Raw genomic sequence first — 22,707 nt, forward strand, 5'->3', positions numbered from 1 at the left:
ACTCTTATGACTCAGAGTAGGTGCATTAACTCCATTTTACAAAAGAGGAAACCAGCTCAGCGACATAAAGGACATTCCGGTGTCTTACAGGGTGGGGCAAGACTGGAACCAAGCTGCACCAAGCTATCTTCCACACTCAAGGGATCCGCCAATCCGGCAAGTCAAGTACAAAGTCAAAGTTTACAACAAAAGATTCCCTAAGAGTGAAATTGAAACCTGTCATTTAACAGTACAAGAAAATATGCGATTGATTACCTTCCAAGGAAGTCTGATCATAAAAGTCTGTCCTAGAACACTGCAGTCCAGGGACTCATGTATCCTGACTTCATAAATGAAATATAGTAAGGGGGCTGGCACTCTGATGTAGGGGGTTAAGCCTCTGCCTGTGGTGCTGGCTGGAGTCTCGGCTGCTCCACTTCTGATCCAGCTCCCTGCTAAAGGCCTGGGAAAGCAGAAGATGGCCCAAGTGCTTGGGCCCCTGCACCCGCGTGGGAGACCTGGAAGAAGCTCCTGGCTCCTCGTTTTGGATGGACCCAGCTCTGGCAGTTGCGGCCATTTGGGGAGTGAACCAGCAGATGGAAGACACCCAACCTCCCCCCTCAGCCCAACTCTGTCAAAAAAAAAAAAAAAAAAAAGTTTCAAACCCAGATTTCCCCCATGAGAGCCTGAGCTAGCACCCGCCATGTTGCACTACCTCCCTGCGGGTGATTATGTGATTTCTGAGGAGGGCAGGCTTGCTGGCTGGATTGGTCTGACAGGGTTTCTTTGCTTTGTTTTGTTAAGGTTTTGGAAATTTAGGCTCAGCCTTTAAAAAAGGGAAGATTCTAACCCAAACAAGTGGTGTGCCTCATGCTGTAGTGGTAGGCACACACACGCATGCTCAAGCCATCCAGAAGGGAAGAAGCTCCTCTCCGGCTTTTATGGGGAGCTCAGGGGAGGATGGTTAACCAACACCGCCAAGAATACAAACTTCCCAACTGCTTGGAGGCAGGCCAAGCAATGTGGAATGTAGCTCAGTCTTTATGGAAATAGTGACAAGCAAAGACATCTGCCTTGAGGAGATATGCGGGACACGGGAAGGGGTCAGCCACCCACGGCCGGCTCGCGTTTGCCCAGTCTTTGCTGCTGCGATCCTGCTAAGCGCCGTTCCCCTCCAAGTGCGTCTGCATTTGGCGCAGGGGCGGATTACCCGGACAGGTGGCGGAGTCAGGACTCAAGGGTTGTAAACAGCTGCAGAGGCCGGGGCTGCGCCCCAGTCTTGATGGCAGGCGAACGGCCCAGCCGCCGGGGCCCCAGATGGGAACGCCGGTCATTTTGGTCTAGTGCGTGCACCGCCCATTACAGCTACATAGCAGCGTTGAAATGTGAAGAATGCCCAGTCGTTGTATATGGAATCATCCTGGCGTGCTTTCTGCTGCTGACTCATGCTGCTACCGCTTTGGGACTGTTAGGTTTCCAAAAGGAACACACAGTAGGTATTCAATAAACACGTCTGCCTGCTGTGGCATGGGCATCCCTCCGGGGGAATGCCCGTAATACCCCGCCGAAAGAGGCAGACGAGCGGTGAACGACAAATCCGCCCTCGGGTTGCCGGTTCTAATCCCCCAGAGCAAGCCTTTCCCTCGTCCAGGTAACTTTTCCGGTGACAGCGAGCACAGCTTGTTCCGAGCTCGGGCAGCTCCGTCGTCTATCCAATCGTCTCCGGGATTTTGGGATGGGGGAAGGGAGAGCAGACCTTCCCTGTCCAGGAAGGGGGCGGGCTTAGGCTAAACCGTGGTCCCCGCAGCCCGTCGTTGCGCCGTAGGGTACTTGGCACTCGAGGAAACCAATAGGAATGAAGAGATCCGTTTGAATCAGCCAATGCCGACAGGGCAGGGGCGGGGCCTCGGGGCCCTATAAAGGCGGTGGCCGAGCAGCCCGGCGGTGGCGGAGGCTCTCGCAGTGGTAGCGGGCTGTGGGGTCTGGAGTGTGCCTGCGCCCCTCGGGTCCGACCCTTTCAGCGTTCTGCACCCGCGCCAGCCTACCTCGCTCCTCGGCGCCATGACCACCACCACCACCTTCAAGGGTGTCGACCCCAACAGCAGGAACAGCTCCCGGTGAGGCGACGGGGCGGCGAGCCGCGCGGGGCTGGGGGCCAGGGGCGCGGTGGCCGGCGGCCGCACAGGCCGGGCGCCGGGCGTTGGCGGCCGCGTGCTCGGGGCGCCGCGCTCACGCCCGGGCGGGCAGCGGGGTTCGGCTGCGGGCGCCGCCTTTGTGCCGCCCGGCGAGCCGGCCCCGCCCAGATGCCCGTGGCTCTCCATTCATTCTTCCCACGGAGCGTGGGGCCGGGGAGGCCGGGGCCCGCCGCCCCTCGCAGCACGCCGGGTCTCGTTAACGGGGGAGCGCGGAGAGGGTCGTGGCCCCCCGCTCTGCAGCCGGCCGGCCCGGCCCCTGGGTGGTGGTCCCGGCTCCCCGGGTGCCCGGGCGAGCCTCTGGGGCGCCGCGCTGGGGCCCATTGTCCCTCCCCCGGACCACGCGCTCCTGCCTCTGGCCGGCATGTGCTCCTCTCTCCGGCGCGGGGCGCGGGGATTCGATCCTGCGATCGGATCGGTCGGGTCCTGCGGGCTCCGACCCTCGCCGCGGCCCCGCTCCTGGGTCCCCGGTCGGGCCGCCTGGCAGGTGCACTGGTGCTCGGGCGGGGCCGGGTTCCGCAACCCTTTACTCCCGCTCCGGACTCAGCCGTCAGTGCCCTCTCTGAAGTGCCGCCCCTCTCCTAACAAAGAAAAGACCCCTCTCTTCCCCTCCCTACGCCCACCCCCGGGCGGGAGGGGGAGCAGGCCAGCCCCAATGGGCTCTCTGCGCCCAGACCTTCCGCCCTCGGTCTCGGCACCCCAACCTTTTCACTTGTCGCTTTGACGTTTACCAAATGCGTTCATCCCTGGCCCCGGCTCCCCCGAGGGAGGGGGCTTCCTGCTCCTGGGCGGGGCCCGACACGTCCATTGTCTCCTCCGGTTCTCTCCACCTGGGAAGAGGGCCCTTTCTTGCCACTCAGCCACTGCGTCTTGCAGGGGGGACACTGGGCACGGTATCGGGACTGGGACCGTTTGCCAAGCCCTTGCTTAACTTGGTGCCAGGGTTTGGGTCGTGTAGAGGTGTCCACATTGTCTCGGCTAGGGCACACTGTTGTTCCAGGTGTTACGGGCGTTCCTGGGATGACCCTCGTGGCTCAGAGGAAGGGTAGAGTCCACTTTGTCTGGGCTTCTGTTCTAAACTGATCCAACCTGCAGTCCTGTGTGGCCAGCCTTGGGGTCCTGGCCAAGTGGCACAAAGGGAGCCATTTTGTAGGGCTGCAAAGACAGGCGTGAGATAGCAATGTCTCCCAGGGGTTAGAGAACTTGGGGACAAAAAGCTGGCCCAGCACAGGGGTCTAGGAGGAGGCCCTGCAAACGATAATCCTTATCAGCTCATCTCTGAGCTTTACCATGTGGAAAAGAATGAGAAGATTGGAAGAAAAGAAAAACATTCACTGAGTGGTTGCTGGCAGGGTGGGAGAACTTGCGAGGTGGAGACCCAGGAAACACTGGCCACTCCTGTGTGGCCATCCTGCCGAGGACGGCATTTTTTCAGAGGGCACCGGAACAGATCAAGCCTTGGTTTTCATTTTGGGCGAGGAGGTCAACTTCTTGCCGGTCAGACTCCAGATGTCAGAAGGAAGGTGTGGAGTCGGGGTTTTGTCCGTTGGGGTTGAGCTCAGGTTAGTGCTTTGCCAGGTCAGATGACCTCTCAGGCGAGTTTCTCTTATGTGTACTTGAAATGTGAGACAGAAGTGATGTCTGGTTCGGCAAACTGAATGTGTGAACTCACCCGTGGTCATCTGGTGGCACACTGCTGTGGCGCTGGCATTTACTGGCTACCCTTCTTCCTGTGGTCTCACCTAATTCTCCTAAACTCCTTTTCTCCAGGAACATTGTCCTGGCTCCAGAAACTTGCTTTAAATTTAGTCTGGTAGGGAATGATTTGCAGCGATCATATTGTGAACTCTAGGATTTAAGGACAGAAGAAAGAAAAGGAGTAATTTTCTAAAAATCGCTATCTAAAGTACATGGATCCGTTTTTGTTGAGTCTTAAATTGGTAATTCTGATTTAGTTATCATGTGTGTGGTTTAGAAAGATGAATAGGATCTTCAGAATTAAAATGGAAATACTTACTGTCTTGTGATCCAAGTCCTTTGTTTGGGGATCTCTCACTATTACAAATGGTCTCTCCAACGCTGACGTCATCGGAGTAGCTGTCACCTGCTATTGCAAGAACACAGACCTTTAAAAAGTTGAATGTGGCAGACCTTTGCTTGCTTTTAAGCTAGTGTCTGGGTCCTACTATCTCCTCCCTCTGATTCCCCCCACAAGGCTAAAAATATTTCTCAGCCCGCTAGGGTTCTAAATATTTTTATCTGGCCAAAATAATTCATGAGATTTTAATCTGGATTAATAAAGAAAAAAATCATTCTACTCTAGGGGATAACAATGAAGCAAGTTGATTTTGATTATGGTATTTCAATGTCTTCTTTGTTGATTTAGGGGAAAATTATAAAAACCTAATTGCTTCAAACTCCAACGTGAAAGAAAGCATATTAAGAATTGATAACAAACTTTTGTGATTTAATCGGTTTAATTAAACCTAAAATTATCATCTTTGTTAAATATATACTAGAACATTTATCTTATTTCATATAACAATATCTGAGACCTTAAAAAAAGTAGTAAAGATGAACAATGAAAATTATTCAGGATGAATTGGACATTGCTTTTTGCTGTGGGCAGACACTAATACTACATTCGGGGGAAGAAGCTCAGGGCTGATGCTGTGGTGTGGCGCGTTGAACCACGTGGTCTGCAGTGCCAGCATCGCATATGAACACCTGTTTGTGTCGGGTGGAGAATATCTCTGTGGCTCTGCCTTTCAAATAAATAAATCAATCTCTTTAAGATTTATTTATTTGAAAGGGTTACACAGTTTTACATATATATATATGTGTGTGTGTGTGTGTGTGTGTCTGTATATATATGAGAGGGAGAGAGAGATCCTTCATCCACTGGTTCACTCCCCAAATGGCCTCAACGGCCAGGGCTGGGCCAGGCTGAAGCAGGAGCTTCTTCTAGTTCTCCCATGTGGGTACAGGAGCCAAGACACTTGGGCCATGTTCTGCTGTCTTCCCAGGAACATTAGCAGGGAGTTGGAGCAGAAGTGGAGCAGCTGGGTGTTGAACTGGTACCAATGTGAGATGCTTGCATTGTAGGCAGTGGCTTTATCCCCTATACCACAATGCCAGCCCCAATAATTAAAACTTAAAAAAAGGCGGGGTGGGCCAGTGCCGTGGCTTAACAGGCTAATCCTCCGCCTTGCGGCGCCGGCACACCAGGTTCTAGTCCCGGTTGGGGCGCCGGATTCTATTCCAGTTGCCCCTCTTCCAGGTCAGCTCTCTGCTATGGCCCAGGAAGGCAGTGGAGGATGGCCCAAGTCCTTGGGCCCTGCACCCGCATGGGAGACCAGGAGAAGCACCTGGCTCCCGGCTTCGGATCAGTGAGATGGGCCGGCCGCAGCGGCCATTGGAGGGTGAACCAACGGCAAAAAGGAAGACCTTTCTCTCTGTCTCTCTCTCTCACTATCCACTCTGCCTGTCAAAAAATAAAAATAAAAACTAAATAAATAAAAAAGAATAAGGAAAAAAAAAGGCGGGGTGGAGGAAGCTAGAGGAAATGTACATAAGAAATGTAAGACAGGGCCAGCGCTGTGGCTTAACAGGCTAATCCTCCACCTTGTGGCGCCGGCACACCAGGTTCTAGTCCTGGTTGGGGCGCCGGATTCTATCCCGGTTGCCCCTCTTCCAGGCCAGCTCTCTGCTGTGGCCCAGGAGTGCAGTGGAGGATGGCCCAAGTCCTTGGGCCCTGCAACCACATGGGAGACCAGGAGAAGCCCCTGGCTCCTGGCTTCGGATCAGCGAGATGCGCCGGCTGCAGCGGCCATTGGAGGGTGAACCAACGGCAAAAAAAGGAAGACCTTTCTCTCTGTCTCTCTCTCTCTCTCTCTCACTATCCACTCTGCCTGTAAAAAAAAAAAAGAAATGTAAGACAGGACAGCCCACAGTTAAAGGGCCTGCGTTCCACGTCAGAGCACCTGGCTTGATTCCTGACTCCAGTTTACTGCTAGTGCAGACCCTAGCACACAGCAGTGCTAGAATTCCAGGCTTGCTGTGGGCATCTGGGGAGTGAATCAGTGGAAGAAAGCACTCTGTCTCTTAAATAAATACATTTTTTTTAATTTAAAAAAGGAAATAGAAGATAGATCAAGGCTAGAAGACAAGAAAACCTTAGTCATAGTAGCAACTGTACAAGTTTGTAATTTTAAAAAGTGGTAGGGCAGAGCTGGCGCTGTGGCATAGCAGGTAAAGCTGCTGCCTGCAGTGCCAGCATCCCATGTGGGTGCTGGTTTGAGTCCCAGCTTCTCCACTTCCGATCCAGGTCTCTGCTATGTCCTAGGAAAGCAGTGGAAGATGGCTCAAGTGCTTGGGCCCCTGCATCCGCATGGGAGATCCAGAAGAAGCTCCTGGCTCCTGGCTTCAGATAGGTGCTGCTGTAGCCATTGTGGCCACTTGGGGAGTGAGTCAGCAGATGGGAGACTCTCTCTCTCTCTCTGTCTGTCTGTCTCTATGCTTCTGCCTCTCTGTAGCTCTGCCTTTCAAATAAATAAATACATCTTTAAAAAAAGGGGGGTGGGGTGGGGCTAGGATTATGGTACAGAGAGGTGAGCTGCCACTTGTGATGCCAGCATCTCATTTTGGTGCTGGTTCAGGTCCTGGCTGCTCCCCTTCTAATCCAGCTCCCTGCTAATATTCCTGGGAAAGCAGCAGAACATGGCGAAAGTGTTTGGGCCCCTGCCTGCCACATATGTGGGAGACCCAGATGGAGTTCTGGCTCCTGGCTTTAGCTTAGCCCAGTCCTATATATTGCAGCCATTTGGGGGAGTGAACCAGTGGGTGGAAGATCTCTCTGTCTCTCTCTCTGCGTCTTTCTCTCTCTGTAGCTCCACCTTTCAAATCAATCAATCTTAAAAAAAAGAGAAACATGGCACTGTGTGGTTCCCCCACATTGGAGCACTTGGAGCTCATGTTGTGTGCCTGCTACGAACTAAGGTTTGGGGCTATGTTTCCATCTTTATCTATAATTATGGATTTTGCTCTTCTAACATGAGGCTGTTCAACTACACTGAGCAGAACTCAGCAACCTACAGACTACCTGCAGCCACTCAGCAACACCTGTTTTTGTAGGATCCATGAACTATGATTTTTTTTTTTTCTTTCAGATTTATTTATCTGAAAAGCAGAGAGAGAGAGAGAAGGAGGTCTTCCATCTGCTGGCTCACTGCCCGAATCCCTGCATCAACCAGGGCTGGGCCCTACCAAAGCCAGGAGCCAGGAGCTCCATTTGGGTCTCCCACAAGGGTGGCAGGGGCCCGAGTATTCAGGCCATTTTCTGTTGACTTCTCAAGTGCATCAGCAGGAAGCTAGATAGGAAGCAGAGCACCTGGACTCCAACTGGTACTCTGCATGCCAGCAACACAAGCAGTGGCTGAACTTTCTACACCACAGTGCTGGCCCCTTAATTTATTTAAAAAAAAAAAAAGATTTATTTATTTAAAAGGCAGAGCTACAGAGAGGCAGATGGAGACAGGGAGACAGGGAGGGAGGGAGGGAGGGAGAGAGAGAGAAGGAGAAAGAGAGATAGAGGTCTTCCATCTGCTGGTTCACTCCCCAAATGGCTGCAATGGCAGGAGCTGAGCCAATCCAAAGCTAGGAGCCTGGAGCATCTTCTGGGTCTTCCACAGGAGTGCAGGGGCCCAAAGCACTTGGGCCATCTTCTGCTGCTTTCCTAAGGCCACAGCAGAGAACTGGATTGGAAGTGGAGCAGCTGGGTCTCGAACCAGCACCCATTTGGGATGCTGGCACTGCAGGCGGTGGCTTTTACCTGCTATGCCACAGCGCTGGCCCCTGTTTTACTTTTAAGGCTGACAGAGACACAGAAACAGAAACTTATGTTTTTTTTTAAAAGGAAGTATTTATTTCTTTGGAAGTCAGAGTTACACAGTTCACTCCCCAAATGGCCACAACTGTCCAGGGCTGGGCCAGGCCGAAGCCAGGAGCTTTGCTCAGGTTTCCCATACGGGTGGCAGGGCCCTAAAACATGGGCCATTTCTGCTGCTTTTCCTGGGCTATTAGCAGGGAGATGGATTGGAATGGAACAGCCAGAACTCAAACCAATACCCATATGGGATGCCAGTGTCACCAGTGGCAGCTTTACCTGCTGTGCCACAGCACTCGCCCCCAAGATACGTTCTATGTGGTGGTTCATTCCCCAAACACCCACAATATCCAGGACTGGGCCAGGCTGAAGCCAGGAGCCCAAGTGGGCGGCAGAGACCCAAGTACTTGAGCCATCGGTGCTGCCAGCCTGGGATGTGCATTTGCGGGAGGCACTATGTCTTGGAACATGGAACTGGGATGCAGTGTCCTAACCGCTGCTCCTCACTCACCCCACACTTGTTTTCATGTTGTCTGTGGCTGCCTTGGTGCAATCTGACAGTGAATGATTCCTAAAGACCCAGGGCTGGCGCCGTGGCTCACTAGGTTAATCCTCCGCCTGTGGCGCCTGTTCTGTCCTAGTCACTCCTCTTCCAGGCAAGCTCTCTGCTGTGGCCCGGGAGTGCAGTGGAGGATGGCCCAAGTGCTTGGGCCCCTGCATCCGCATGGGAGACCAGGAGAAGCACCTGGCTCCTGGCTTTGGATCGGCGCAGCGCCAGCTGTAGCAGCCATTTTGGGGGTGAACCAACGGAAGGAAGACCTTTATCTTTGTCTCTCTCACTGTCTAACTCCACCTGTCAAAAAAAAAAAAAAGAAAAAGAAAAAAAAAGATGTGATTCACAACCAAAAATATTTCCTGTCTGGCCCCTTACAGGAAGAGCTGGTGCCTCCTGAGGACAGGAGTGCCAGGCTCCCTGTGTTCTCTGCTGCCCTGTGAGTTTCCCTTGGCAGTCATGGAGGCTCTAACTGCTTCCTGGAGTAGCTGGAGGCTTAGGGTGAGGCTGTACTTTGGTTCACACCTAGGGAAGGGTGGAGAAAGTTCCAGACTGGAGGAAATAGGCCAATAAAGACTCAAAGGTGGTGAGAAATGGTGAAGAGTCACCTGACTGCACTGTTGGGGAAGGTGGTAGGAATTGTCACAGTTATGTTGGAGGGGAGCCCATACTGCTGCTCGGCAAAGCCCGTCTGGTGCCTTTGGCACCTGCTCCACCAGTTTTGCATCTGCTGGGCCATGGAGCCCAGCCAGCAAAGGACATGGGACAGGCAGGGCTCACCACTGAGCACAGGAGGGTTGGTGTAAAGGTGCAGAGGCAGGGCCCTCAAGGGAGCTGAGTAGCTGTGCTTTCTGCCTAGAAATCCAGGAGGGACACAGACACAGGTGACCAAAGGACCACATTCCTTGGAACAGACAGGGAAAAGGTGTATTGTCAAAAGAAACCTTGTTAGGGAATTCTGGAACCCAGAAGCATTTAAAATAATCTTAGGTTAATAGCAACACAGAAAAATCAGTTTTAAAATGATATTAAGGTATTGTGGTATAGTGGGTAAAGTCATCACCTGTGATGCCAGCATCCCATATGGGCACCCCTGTGAGTCCCAGATGCTCCACTTCCCATCTAGCTCCCTGCTAATGCACCTGGGAGAGCAGCAGAAGATGGCCCAAGTGCTTGGGCCCCTGCACCCATGTGGGAGACCTGGAAGAGAAGCTCTTGGCTTTTGTCTGGCTCAGCCGTGTCCACTGTGGCCATTTTAGGGGTGAGCCAGTGGATAGAAAATCTCTCTCTCCCACTTCTCTCTAACTCGGCATTTCAAATAAATAAAATAAAACGAAAAAGACATGCACATTCACCTGAAATCCCACTTGTGAGAAAGAGCCCCAGGTAGCACTGTGGTGACACTTCTGTCTGGTTATGGTCCTGACTGCGGGCTTCCAGCGCAGTGTACATGACATCCTTGTAACAACATTATCCTGATCCAAGAGGAGAAAACCCAGGCCTGGAGAGGGTCTGCAGTTTACCCAGTCACACTGCTCTGTGTATCTCTGTGTACACAGCTTTATAGAACACGTAATTTGGCTCACACATACTTGTTTTCTAACATTTTTCATTCCCTGTGCTTTGGGTAACTTCACATCTACTCATAAAGGGGAATCTCACCCCACCATGCCTACCTTAATATTTATGAACACTGACAACTGACCCCTACTATTAGGCAGGTAAGAAATTACCAACTTTTTTACAGATTACTCTATAGGAGTATCCTTGTACATATGTCTGGTTATCTGTAAATTTCTGGAAGAAGAAATGCTAGTTCAGATAAGATGCAAGTTTGAACATTTGGTAAATGTTATCAAGATGTCCTTTAGAAAGTTTGTATAGGGGCTGGCTTGTGGTACAGTGGGTTAAACTGCTGCCTGCCACACCAGCATCCCCCATCTGTGTGGGCTTGAATCCTGGCCACTCCACTTCTTTATTATTATCATTTTTGAAGGGTTTACTTGCAGAGTTAGAGAGAGAGATATTCCATCCACTGGCTCACTCCCCAAATGCCCACAACAGCCAGGGTTGGGACAGGCCAAAGCTGGGATTCCAGAACTGAATTCGGGTTTTCCACATGGGTAGCAGGAACCCAAGTACTTGAGCCTTCATCTCTTATTTCTCAAGGTATGCCTTAGCAGGAAACTGAAACCAGAAGTGGAGCCAGGATTTGAACCCAAGCAGGTGATATGGGATGTGGGTATTCCCAGTGATACCTTAACCACTGTGCTAAATATCTACCACTTGCATGTACTTTTGACAAGTTTAATCTGTTTTTCATGGTTTCATCTTTTGCTTAGAAAGCTCTTTAAGACTAGAACCATATTTCATATATGTTTTTATCCAGTGGTTTTAAAAATATTTAATTTGAAAAGCAGAGAGATCTCTCATCCACTGGTTCACTCCCCAAATGCCTGTAACAGTTGAGGCTGGACCAGACAGAAGCCTGGAGCTGGGTCTCTCATGTGTTTGGCAGGGATCCAACTATGCCAGCCATCACCTGCTGCTTCCCAGGGTTGCACTAGCAGGGAGCTGGAATCAGAAGTGAAGCTGAAACTTAAGCCCTATACTTAGAGAATGCAGGTATCTCAAAGTGGTGTTTAAACCATGGGCCAAATACCCACCCCCTTGTTATAATTTAAAGCTAGCAAACAGTAAATTAGTAAGACCTCCATGTTTGGCAAAATAAAGGTACACTTTATTTTAAATAACCTATGGATCAAAGAAGATAATGGAAATGAGAAAAAATTAGAATGAAACAATAGGGACAAGTGTTAAACTGCTGCTTGGGATCAAGTCCTGCGTTCTCCAATCCAGATTCCTGTTAGCACACCCTGGGAAGCAGCAGATGATGGCACAAGTGCTTGGCCTCTGTCACCCACATGGGAGACCTGGATGGAGTTCCTGACCTGGCCCACATCAGACTGTTGGGGACATCTGGGAAGTGAACCAGCAGATGGGAGCGCTGTCTCTGGCTTTGCTTCTCAAGTGAAATAAAAGTCACAGTAAAAATTAGAAAGTATTTAAAAGGAAAGAATGAAATAGTAAAAATGGTGCATATCAAAACTAGAGAATGCCTCTAAAGGGATACTTAGAAGAGAGTTTATACCTTAAGTGTTTAATTTTAAACTTTTCCGATTTAATGAAAACTTACAAATAACATTTATTTGGAAACTTGGAAGAAATGACATTTTCATAGAAAAATGTTTCTTATTCAACTTGATTTAAGGAGAAATAGAACAGATCCACTGCTGTCACCAATAGGGAAATTTACAAAGAGCTGTGCAGTTTTCTCGTACCCCCATCATGATTTTTTGTTTGAAGAGGTGGCAAGAGGAGTTAACTTGCGTTTTCCCAGGGAGGAGACAAACTGGGCAGCACACAGCATGAAGGTTCAGAAGTGTGAAGCTCTGTGTCTCCACGTTTATCAGAAGCTGTGGGTGGTAACCAGAGGGACACGAGTATCGGACACACATGGAATCCCACACTTAGCTCCTCACCTTGATGATGTCCTTAGCCAGTAGTCACTCGTGTCTAAACAAGAACAGTGAGACGCATGTTGCTGATGTGGAGGTAGTAGACAATTCTGTTATCAGTTCTTGTGCCTCTAAATTGGTTGAGTTAGTTTTTTTCTTAAGATTTTTTTTTTTTTTAAAGATTTATTTGAAAGTCACAGTTACACAGAGAGAGAAGGAGAGGCAGAGAGAGAGAGAGATCTTCCATCCACTGGTTCACTCCCCAGTTGGCCACAATGGCTGGAGCTGCCAATCCGAAGCCAGGAGCCAGGAACTTCTTCCAGGTCTCCCATGTTGGTGAAGGGGCCAAGGACTTGGGCCATCTTCTACTGCTTTTCCAGGCCATAGCACAGAGCTGGATGGGAAGTGGAGCAGCTGTGACTCGAACTGGTGTCCATATGGGATGCTGGCACTGCAGGCGGCGGCTTTACTCTCTACATCACAGCACCAGCACCAGTCGAGTTAGTTTTAATGTATATATCCTTGTATTTTTTATGTAGTCAGAATGCTTTCTAAATGAATAAAGAACAAGATGTGTTTCTAAGTCTCTTTGCAAGTATATTCAGCTAAGTCCTGTAGGGTGAAGACATGGAGTCTTTGCCCTTTCTGCAAAGGGGACACCCACCTTGCTGTCTGTGATGGGTTCCAGGCTACTCCACCTGCCTGGGGTGATGGGTGACCTTACCGCAGATGATGTAAAGAAGTACTTGCTGTCTGAACATCCCATGTTTGGTTTATACCATGATGGAATCAATTCCTTTGGGAATTAGCTCTCTTTTGTTTGGGGTAGGGGACGAGTAGGTGTGGGAGAGGAGATGAAAGGTTTGTAAAAACATTTATACTAAGAAAGGTCTTGATAATGATCTGAAATTGATGTTCTGCCATTATTTCTAGGGTTTTACGGCCTCCAGGTGGTGGTTCCAACTTTTCATTAGGTTTTGATGAACCAACAGAACAACCTGTGAGGAAGAACAAAATGGCCTCCAGCATCTTTGGGACACCTGAAGAAAACCCCCCTTCCTGGGCCAAGTCTGCAGGTACTACTTTTTTTTTTTTTTTTTTTTTTAAGATTTATTTATTTATTTGAAAGAGTTACACAGAGAGAGGAGATGTCGGGGGAGAGAGAGGTCTTCCATTCTCTGGTTCACTCCCCAATTGGCCACAGTGGTGGGAGCTGTGCCAATCCGAAGCCAGGAGCCAGGAGCTTCTTCCGGGTCTCCCACACTGGTGCAGGGGCCAAGGACTTGGGCTGTCTTCTACTGCTCTTCCAGCCCACAGCAGAGAGCTGGATCAGAAGTGGAGCAGCTTCCATATAGGATGGAACCGGCTTCCATATGGGATGCTGGCACTGCATGTGGTGGCTTTACTCGCTGCGCCACAGTGCCAGCCCCTGCAGGTATTGCTTTTATCTGTGGTCACTGTGCCCGCTGAAACCAGCCACAGCTGGGTTTGCAGTGACAAGTGAAATGCAGCTTAACGGTAAGAAAATAAATGATTCCAGGCTAATGTGAGAGGGAGGAAATAGGACACTCTGGAGGATAAGTGTGTGGCATCTCTACTCACAGTCCAGCTCCCTGCTATGGCCTGGGAGGCAGTAGAAGATGGCCTATGTGCTTGGGTCCCTGCACCCATGTGAGAGACCCAGGCAGAATTCCAGGCTCCTGGCTTTAGCCTGGCCCCGTCCTGGCTGATGTGAGTATTTGGGGAGTAAACCAGCAGATCAAAGATCTCTGTCACTTGCCTTTCAAGTAAATATATCAATTTTGAAAAATCAAATTTTAAAAAAAGGGGTTTGGCTTCAGGATTTTGTGTTGTGTCCCTGATGAGGCAGTGTTTTGAGTTTCAGGTGCCAAGTCTGGTGGTGGCAGGGAAGATCCGGAGCCATCGGGGCTGCAGAGGAGGAACTCCTCGGAAGCCAGCTCGGGAGACTTCTTCGATCTGAAGGTCGGTGTGACCAGCGCAATGAGGTTCAGAAATTAAACTTCCCCCTTTCTTACTAAAGGTTTCAGTTCTGCCCCTGGAATTTCCCATGGTGGTAATCAGGAAGGGACTGGGCCATATTGGTGGTGAAAGGTTGATAAACAGAGTACAGCCAGGAAAGGGAGTGAAAAACACTCTGTTCAGATGTCTCTGACCATCAGGATTAGTTTGAGCTCCTTCAGCACTGAATTTGAAGCTTCCTGTGTTTCCCACATAAAGTAGCATTTCTCAGTTCAAGGACCATTGTAGCTGTTTGCAGATGTGGTTTTGGGTTCAATTCCAGGAGATTCACAGTGGCGTTACTGTCCATTGTGTCTGCTCCAAGCCCAGGGTGTCTGGAAAGTTCTGCCTGGCAGGGAGGCCTTGGAGCTCACCAAGGCATTAGGCGTCTAAGAGAGACACCGAACGGGTTTTGGAATTGACAGGCACCCTTCAACAGGGGATAAGGAGAGAAAAAAAGAAACACATGATCTGCCAGTTTCCTCTTCCTTTTTTTTGGACAGGCAGAGTGGACAGTGAAAGAGAGAGACAGAGAGAAAGGTCTTCCTTTTTTCCATTGGTTCACCCCCCAGTTTCCTCTTCTGACAAAAGAAACTCTGAAATGTTAATTGTCTGAGGTCATCAGAGGAAATGTGTGTTAGGTGTTACAGTCCATTTATTGTGCAGAATTCTTGTCTAGCATTGTTCCAGCCTAACTCTGTGCTTGACTGCATCAAAATGAAATTTCGCATTTTTTTATTTGAAAGCAGAGTTACAGAGAGGCAGAGGCAGAGAGACAAAGAGGTCTTTCATCCATCTGCTGGTTCACTCCCCAGATGGCTGCAACGGCCAAAGCTGTGCCGATCTGAAGCCAGGAGCCAGGAGCTTCTTCTGGGCTCCCATGCGGATGCAGGGGCCCAAGGACTTGGGCCATCTTCTACTGCTTTCCCAGGCCATAGCAGAGAGCTGGATGGGAAGTGGAGCAGCTGGGACTTGAACCAGTGGCTATATGGGATGTCGGCACTACAGGCAGCAGCTTTACCTGCTATGCTACAGCACTGGCCCCTCTCATTTGGTTTTGAATAGATGTTAGCTGCTCTGCAAAATTAAAATGGGAAGTAACTTTTTGAATTTTCTTCTTTTCCAGGGAGAAGGTGATATTCATGGTGAGTAGTTCTGAAGACTTAGTGCTTGGTTCTATAAATGGTGTTAGAACTGATCTGAATTTTGATTCAGATTATGTGTTGGGGAAAGAGACTGGGGAGTGAAACTTGGCCAATCCCCAGTACAATACACTTGGGTGAGAGGAAGAAACAAATGAAACTATAAAGCAAGCAACTATAGCCACCTTTTTAATCTGCCAGCCATGAGATGAGTGCTGGAGACCCCTTGAAGAATATACATACATTAATCAAGTCGGTATCTGCTACCCTTAATGAGAACTTTTAAATAAGCGGCTCTGGCATTTCAAGCTCAGCTTACAGCATTCAATTTACGAAGTTCATTTGATTTTACACCGAGGAGCTTACTCAGCAAGACACTGGTTACCAGGCAGTGATTTTATAAATGATGATTTAGGGGGCAGATGTAAATTTTCAGTTAGCTACATTGCCAATTAAAGGTGGAGATAAGCGGTAATCATTGACTCAATTATTTTAGATCTTTGAAGCATTTATTGGCCTTTCCTTACCCAGTGCCAGGGCTTTGCTGACGAATGTAATACAGTTTGCGAGAGACGAGGGGTAGCAATGGCTAAGCTGCTGGGCCAGAAGGAAGAAGTTGCTTCCTTACAGCTTTTTCCTGCTGGTACATTTGGTGAGGCTGTGTTCACCAGCAAACATAAATGCTCATGAACCAATTTGCCAAGAAGCTGTTGAGCCTTTGTGAGCAAAAATTGCCTGGGGGCTTCCTTAGACAGAACCAGTCTTTTCTACTGCTGTGTAGTATTCCATGGTGTACATATCCCATAATTTCTTTATCCAGTCTTCAGTTGATCAGTCACTTGGGACTGAAGATCTGTTACTTATTGTTGGGTTGAATCTGTGCCATTTGCCAAGACTGTTCTGGAAGTAAAATTTCCTATGCTTTTCCATTCTGCTGCTTTTCATATCTGACTACTGCCATAGTCAGACCTTTAGCAAGAATCAGGTAGTTTTTATTCAGTAATTTTGGCCACTGGTTATTAGAAATTTGGAGTAGCTGGAGACATGTGACAGAGCCCCAATGACATTCTAGACAGGTGTCATTAGGCCTACTGATTCATTAATTTCTTCCTCCTACCAGCTCAGTTTGTTATCATTTCTTCAGGTAAATGGCACATTGAATGGTAATCGATGACAAGTCCTTCCTTGCTTTTTTTAACAGTCATCAGTTTTTGCACCTGCTTATTCTGTTTATGACTGCTACAACTTTGTTTACTTGTCATAAAATCACAGAGGGGCACACTGCCTCAAGACATGTCGGCCAGGTGAAAGTCCCCCTCAATTCATTATGAAGCTTATTTCAAGGCAGGATACTCTGGTCAGTAAAATGTAAGACAGGTTCTGTCTGGATGTAGGGAAATGGCCTTGCCCTTTTGGGTAACCAAGCACAGGAATAGCTACAGGGAATACTTAGGGACCCTTTAAGAAGGGTTCTAGAAGGCCCACAAGTTTAGGCAGAGGTCCATCCCTGCCTTCAGGCAAGTCAGACTGCATTTCTTCTGGTTCTGATTCTTTGATCCTTACAATGAATTGGCTTTTTTCTGTTCATATACAGGTGTTACTCAGCTATCCTATTGATGTGTAAAGAGGAAAGATATGCAGGCATAAGATCTACGTTTTGGTAGTCTGGAAGTTTGTAAATGCTCAGTCAGTTCCAGGACTTGCCTCATCGCTTGCTGGTTACAAAACAGACTGCCTCTTTTGGCCCGAGCATTTCTGACCTGAGCAACATAGAAATTATGGCCTGCCACTGCTTGTTTAGTCTCGTGGAGTGTTTTTTTTTCCCCCTTCTTTCCTTTTTTGGTATATTGTTGTCTATTTGTGAAAAATAAGGTGCCAGCTTTGTGGCATGGTGGGTTAGGCTGCTACCTGTGATCCGTGATCCCATATGAGCACCAGTTCAAGTCCCAGCTGCTCCACTTCAGATCCAGCTTCCTGCTGATGTGCTGGGAAAGCAGCCAAGGCCATTTGGGGATTGAACCAGTGGGTGGAAGATCTCTCTCCCTCTCAGCAATTCTGCCTTCCAAATAAGTAAATCTTTAACATAATAATGTAAAGACAAATAAAAGATTGGTGGGAATGAGCTTGATTCATTTGAAGATCCTGTTATGAAAATAATGTACAGTGGTAGAGCTGCAAGGTAATTGTATCTTTGAGAATAGTTGTTAAAGTGTTTGATCCAGGCAATGAAGAATTCAAATTCATTTGGGTCTTACATAGTGTGAGGCCTCATCCCACCAGCAGAAATGAAACAACCTCACAGATAAGTTGTCTCAGGCTGAAGTCATGGTCTGCATTTTCTTCACCTTGTATTTTTTTGAATGTGGAATTTTGTTTTGAATCTGCAATAAATTGAACTTTTTTAAAAAAAAAGATTTATTTATTTAAAAGTCAGAGTTACACAGAGAGAGAGAAGGAAAGGCAGAGAGCAAGAAAGAGAGGTCTTCCATCCACTGGTTCACTCCCCAATTGGCCGCAGTGGCTGGAGCTGCGCTGATCCAAAGCCAGGAGCCAGGAGCTTCTTCCAGATCTCTCACGCAGGTGCAGGGGCCCAAGGATTTGGGTCATCTTCTACTGCTTTCCCAGGCCATAGCAGAGAGCTGGATTGGAAGTGGAGCAGCCAGGTTTTGAACCAGCACCCATATGGGATGCTGGCACTGCAGGCCAAGTTGTTAACCTGCTGCGCCACAATGCTGGCCCCTAAATCGAACTTCTTCACTTTTCCTGTTATGTGAGGGTCACGTATCCCTGCATATATATCACAGCTTTGTTTGCCATGGTTGGGTGGTTTCCAGGTTTTGACACCAGAGGAATGGATACTGTAGAATAAAATACTGTAAAGCAATTAAGGTAAATATGGCCATGTGTCTAAGTATGGATAAATTCCACGAGTGAAAGGAAGATTTCTTTTAAAGATTTTATTTTATTTATTTGAAAGGTAGAGTTAAAGAGAGGAAAAGAGGTCTTCCACCTGCTGGTTCACTTTCCAAATGGGCACAATGACCAGGGCTGGGCTAGGCTGAAGCAAAGAGTCTGAAGCTTCATCCAGGTCCTTGGGCCATCTTCCACTGCTTTCCCAGGTGCATTAGCAGGGAGCTGGATCGAAGTGGAGCAGCTGAGATTCCAACTTGTGCCCGTATGGGATGCTGGGGACACAAGCGGTGACTTAACCCACAGTACCACAACACTGGCCCCTGAGTGACAAAGTTGATTCCATTTATGTTAAATGCACCCAGTACGGTACTGAATGTTGTCTGTGACTACATGTAGACGTACAGCAGAGAGACCAGAAAGCCACACACAAATCTTAGCAGAGCTTCTGAGGACAGGAAAGGCAGGTCCTGGGTAGGGATGGAGTCACAGACTAGCACTTCCTGTGAGTTCGGATTAAAATATTTGTCTTCATTCATTTGTGTAACTTTGGGAAGAGTGTACATAGAACAAGGGGGATAAAACCCAAACAGCAGTTATCTCCAAGTAGTAGTGGCAAGGTTGATGGTGGCTGTTTCTTTATATTTTTAGATCTGTTTCAAACTATCCTCAAAACAAAAAACTGACTCATAATCTTAGCCAGAAAGAGTTATTAGTGTTATTTCCGTTCTTATTTTTCTAGAAAATGTGGACACAGACTTGCAAGCCAGCCTGGGGCAGAGTGAAGAGAAGCCTGTGCCTGCTGCGCCTGTGCCCAGCCCTGTGGCCCCGGCCCCAGCCCCATCCAGGAGAAACCCTCCTGGTGGCAAGTCCAGCCTCGTCTTGGGTTAACTCCACCTGTCTCAACTCTGTCGTTTTGTTTGTTTTCTCCATGCTTGTGAACTGCACAACTTGAGCCTGACTGTACATCTTTTGGATTTGTTTCATTAAAAAAGAAGCACTTTATGTACTGCTGTCTTTTTTTTTTTCCCTTGAGGAAAGGTCTCTGTCTTTTCTCTCTCTCTCCCTCTCTCTCTCCCGCCCTTCCTCTCTCTCTGTCCTGACTCCTTGGGGTCTCTGGGCTGTGGCATGAGTGTTTTCTAGTAGTAGATTGGAGGGAAAGCTTTGTGACGCTTAGTGCCGTGTTTTTAAGAGCAAATACTTTGGTTCCTAATGTGGTAGAGGGTCTTTTGTAGCAAGATTTTGGACACACTTTATTGGGGTTGACAAGCCTTGGCACCCGCCGTTCCTGTCATGCCCCACTTGCAAGGCTGCCTTGCCGCGGAGCCTTCTTGGCGTCTCTACCCCGCCAGGACCCTTGGCCAGGAGCATCTCACTGTGCCATGTGGAACAAGACAGGCCTGCACCTCATGCCTTGCTGCCTGCAAAGCAAAGAAACTACCTTTTTTTTTTTTTTTTTTTTAAACCTTCAGAAGGAAGCCTGATACTAGCTGGACTGGCTGGCTAATGGCCAAGCCTGCTGCCGCTGGCAGCAGAAGGCTTCGGTTGTACAATCAAACTGACCAGAAGGGAAAGTGGTGAAGGGAGCGCACAAGCAGGTCTTCATCCACCCAGGAGTGGATCCCACGGGGGCATTGTTCTTGCTAAATAGCTCGATGCTGTGTGCATGATGCTGGTGCTTGACCATGAAACGGAAGTCTCATCCTTACAATGTGTGTTGTACTTCACAATCCGGGATTGTTGCTTAAGTAAATGATACCCACATTTTGAAACATTGTGTCTGGTGTCTTCTTTTTAGATCTCTTCAGTGTTCTGGCTGTTTAGTTGCTTTTTCCTTTGTTACTGTAAATTCAGCCCAATGATTTGATGAGTCACTTAAAGATATAACAGATTAACTGAGGTCCAGAGAGCTCAGGTTTCTCGCTAAAGAAAATAAACCAGGTACTCTCCTGCCACCTACTCTTGGTTCTGGGTGGCAACTTTTTTTTTTTTTTTTGACAGGCAGAGTTAGACAGTGAGAGAGAGAGAGAAATGTCTTCCTTTTGCCATTGGTTAACCCCCAATGGCCACTGCAGCGGGCGCACTGCGGCTGGCACACCGTGCTGATCCGAAGACTGGAGCCAGGTGCTTCTCCTGGTCTCCCATGCGGGTGCAGGGCTCAAGTACTTGGGCCATCCTCCACTGCACTCCCGGGCCACAGCAGAGAGCTGAACTGGAAGAAGCAACCGGGACTAGCACCTGAGGTGCCGGCGCCGCAGGTGGAGGATTAGCCTATTGAGCCACAGCGCCAGCCTGGGTGGCAACATTTAAAATTTTTTTCCCACCTGTGAAGGCCTTTCCCATGGTGGGTGCTTGAAGAGCGCAGTTAGCAGGGGCTAAGGGAATCAGCCCCCGGGAATTCCAGAGCCTTAGGAAAAGAGAAAGCTTCCTGGAGTCCAGGCTGAAAGTTCCAGATCAACATTCTGTGTTAAGTGTCCAGTCAGTGCTGTTAAGACCTGGCTTTTGTGTCTTCCTGTGCTATGGGCCAGCAGTGCTCCTTTGGCTTATCTTTGGGGCTTCTATTTCCTATCTTACAATTAGGCCTATCTTTGGGAAGAATAAGAGATTAATAGATTGTGTGGTCTAAGTGTTTCTTCCCTTATGTTTATAAAGCATTTGCAAAATGGAGACTCAACTGCTGTGTTTATGAGTTCCAGTATTACTGAAACAGGTTAGTCCTATAAATACCAGCATGGGCTTTATTGGCCTGTTACGGTTTCTGTAACTCTTCTGAGGTTGGCAACCTCCCCACCTCTGCTGGTGTGGGTGGGGCTCCCGGGAAAGAAATGCCCTGGTTTGTGTCACAACTTGACAGTTGGCCTTAATTGTGTTACTCTATGAAGATAAGTAGTAGTTGTCATCTGCTTTTTGTTACTTTAACTAAAATGCCTGAGAGGAGCTTCTTTGGAAAGAAATTGTTTACATTAGCTCAGTTTGAGGTTACAGGATCTGGTGGCCTCATAGTCCACCATCTGGTGGATGCTGGTTAATGACGTACAGAGGCACAATCACATTATAGGGCAGGAGCAGGGAAGGCACAGCTAGCCAGAACTTGAATTCAATACAAACCTCTCATGAGAACCACCATCAGTGACCCACAGACCTCCCAGGGCCCCACCTCTAAGATACTATAATTAGATTATCTCCACCATAAGTCAACCATTAAGACATTAAGCTTTCTGGGGTCAGTGCTATGGCATGGTAGGCTAAGCCTCGGCCTGCGATGCCAGCATTCCATTTGGGTGTCCCGGCTGCTCGTCTTCCAATCCGGCTCTCTGCTGATGGCCTGGGAAAGCAGTGGAAGATGGCCCAAATCCTTGGGCCCTTGCACATGCATGGGAGACCCAGAAGAAGCTCCTGGCTTTGGGTCAGTACAGCTCCAGCCATTGCAGCCATCTGGGGAGTGAACCAGCGGATGGAAGACTTCTCCCTTTCAAATAAAATAAATAAATCTTAAAAAAGTGGAGCAGCTGGGACTGAACTGACACCTATATGGGAAGCTGGCCTTGCAGGTGGCAGCTTTACTGATACACCACAGCGCTGGCCTCAATAAATCACTTAAGGAAAAAAAACACTGCAACTGTGGCATCAGAGTGCCTGGATTTGATACCTGGCTCCACTCGACTCCGCCTTCCTTGCCAATGAAAACCTTGGCGGCAAAATGATGGCTCAACTGATTGGTCACTGCCATCTGCGTGGGAGAGCTGGACTGCGTGCCTGACCTGGCTCAGCCCCAGCAGATATTCAGGACGCGAGCCAGTGCGTGGAAGCTGTCTCCGGTAACGATTATTTTTCAAATTACCCAAAGAGCAGCTGAAACCATATCGTGGCAGCTGGGCCTTTCGCCTGTCGGAGTGACTTGAGTCAGGCCTGCGTGAGGAGGGGCTCAGCATCTGCGCTTGCGCCCTGAGGCGGCAGCGCCTCAGCTCCCAGGCGGCCCTCGGCGACGCCAACGTGCCGCTAATGGTCTGTGGGTAACCAGATCCGAGCACAACCAAGAGTTCGGCGGAGTCCACCCACAGAGGCGTGGGGCGGCATCCCCGCCGCGGGTATACGATGACCAGGCCGGGGCAGCGGCCAGCTCCACACAACCGCCCTGGTTACCTGAGCCTTCCAGGTGGAACTGGACGTTCGAAGCGGCACCGGTCTCAGGGGCGGGGAAGGACCCAACCGCGGGCCCCAGGGCACGTTCTAGAACCTTCGAGGAGCCGGCCCCACAGGCCGCGGGAGCCCGAGTGCCTCCGGAAAGCGCGTCCTCGCGTCCCAGGCCGGCCCCTTGCCAGGCACCACGACTCTCCACTTGGGGTGAGCGACAAAGCGGGGGCGGCTGGGGCCGGGGGCCGGCAGCGAGCGGCCGAGACCGCTGAGGCGCCACGAGGGCGGCCGCCATGCGCAGCCCCGGCCCGCGCACTCTATGCAAATTAGCCCCGGCAGGGCCCCGCCCCCCGCGCGCGGCCCCGGAAGCGGGCGC

General features: G+C 49.4%; 1 protein-coding gene and 1 long non-coding RNA gene across 2 annotated transcripts; one reads left to right on the forward strand and one right to left on the reverse strand.

The window, feature by feature from the left end:
• The first annotated feature begins 1,914 nt into the window (after positions 1-1,914).
• On the forward strand, positions 1,915-19,202 carry JPT1 (Jupiter microtubule associated homolog 1). Its single transcript, XM_062175695.1, has 5 exons — positions 1,915-2,096; positions 13,060-13,202; positions 14,012-14,109; positions 15,272-15,290; positions 18,940-19,202. Exons 1-5 carry the CDS (start codon positions 2,041-2,043, stop codon positions 19,086-19,088), a joined length of 465 nt encoding a protein of 154 aa, XP_062031679.1. The 5' UTR covers positions 1,915-2,040; the 3' UTR covers positions 19,089-19,202.
• LOC133747319 (uncharacterized) lies at positions 2,837-22,623 on the reverse strand. Its single transcript, XR_009864305.1, has 3 exons — positions 22,341-22,623; positions 4,189-4,278; positions 2,837-4,019 (listed from the first exon to the last, which is right to left on the reverse strand). It is a non-coding gene; the product is annotated as an uncharacterized LOC133747319 (long non-coding RNA).
• Positions 22,624-22,707: the final 84 nt, after the last annotated feature.

The sequence above is a fragment of the Lepus europaeus genome, chromosome 18 (genome assembly GCF_033115175.1).
Source record: "Lepus europaeus isolate LE1 chromosome 18, mLepTim1.pri, whole genome shotgun sequence".
Classification (NCBI taxonomy): Eukaryota; Metazoa; Chordata; class Mammalia; order Lagomorpha; family Leporidae; genus Lepus; species Lepus europaeus.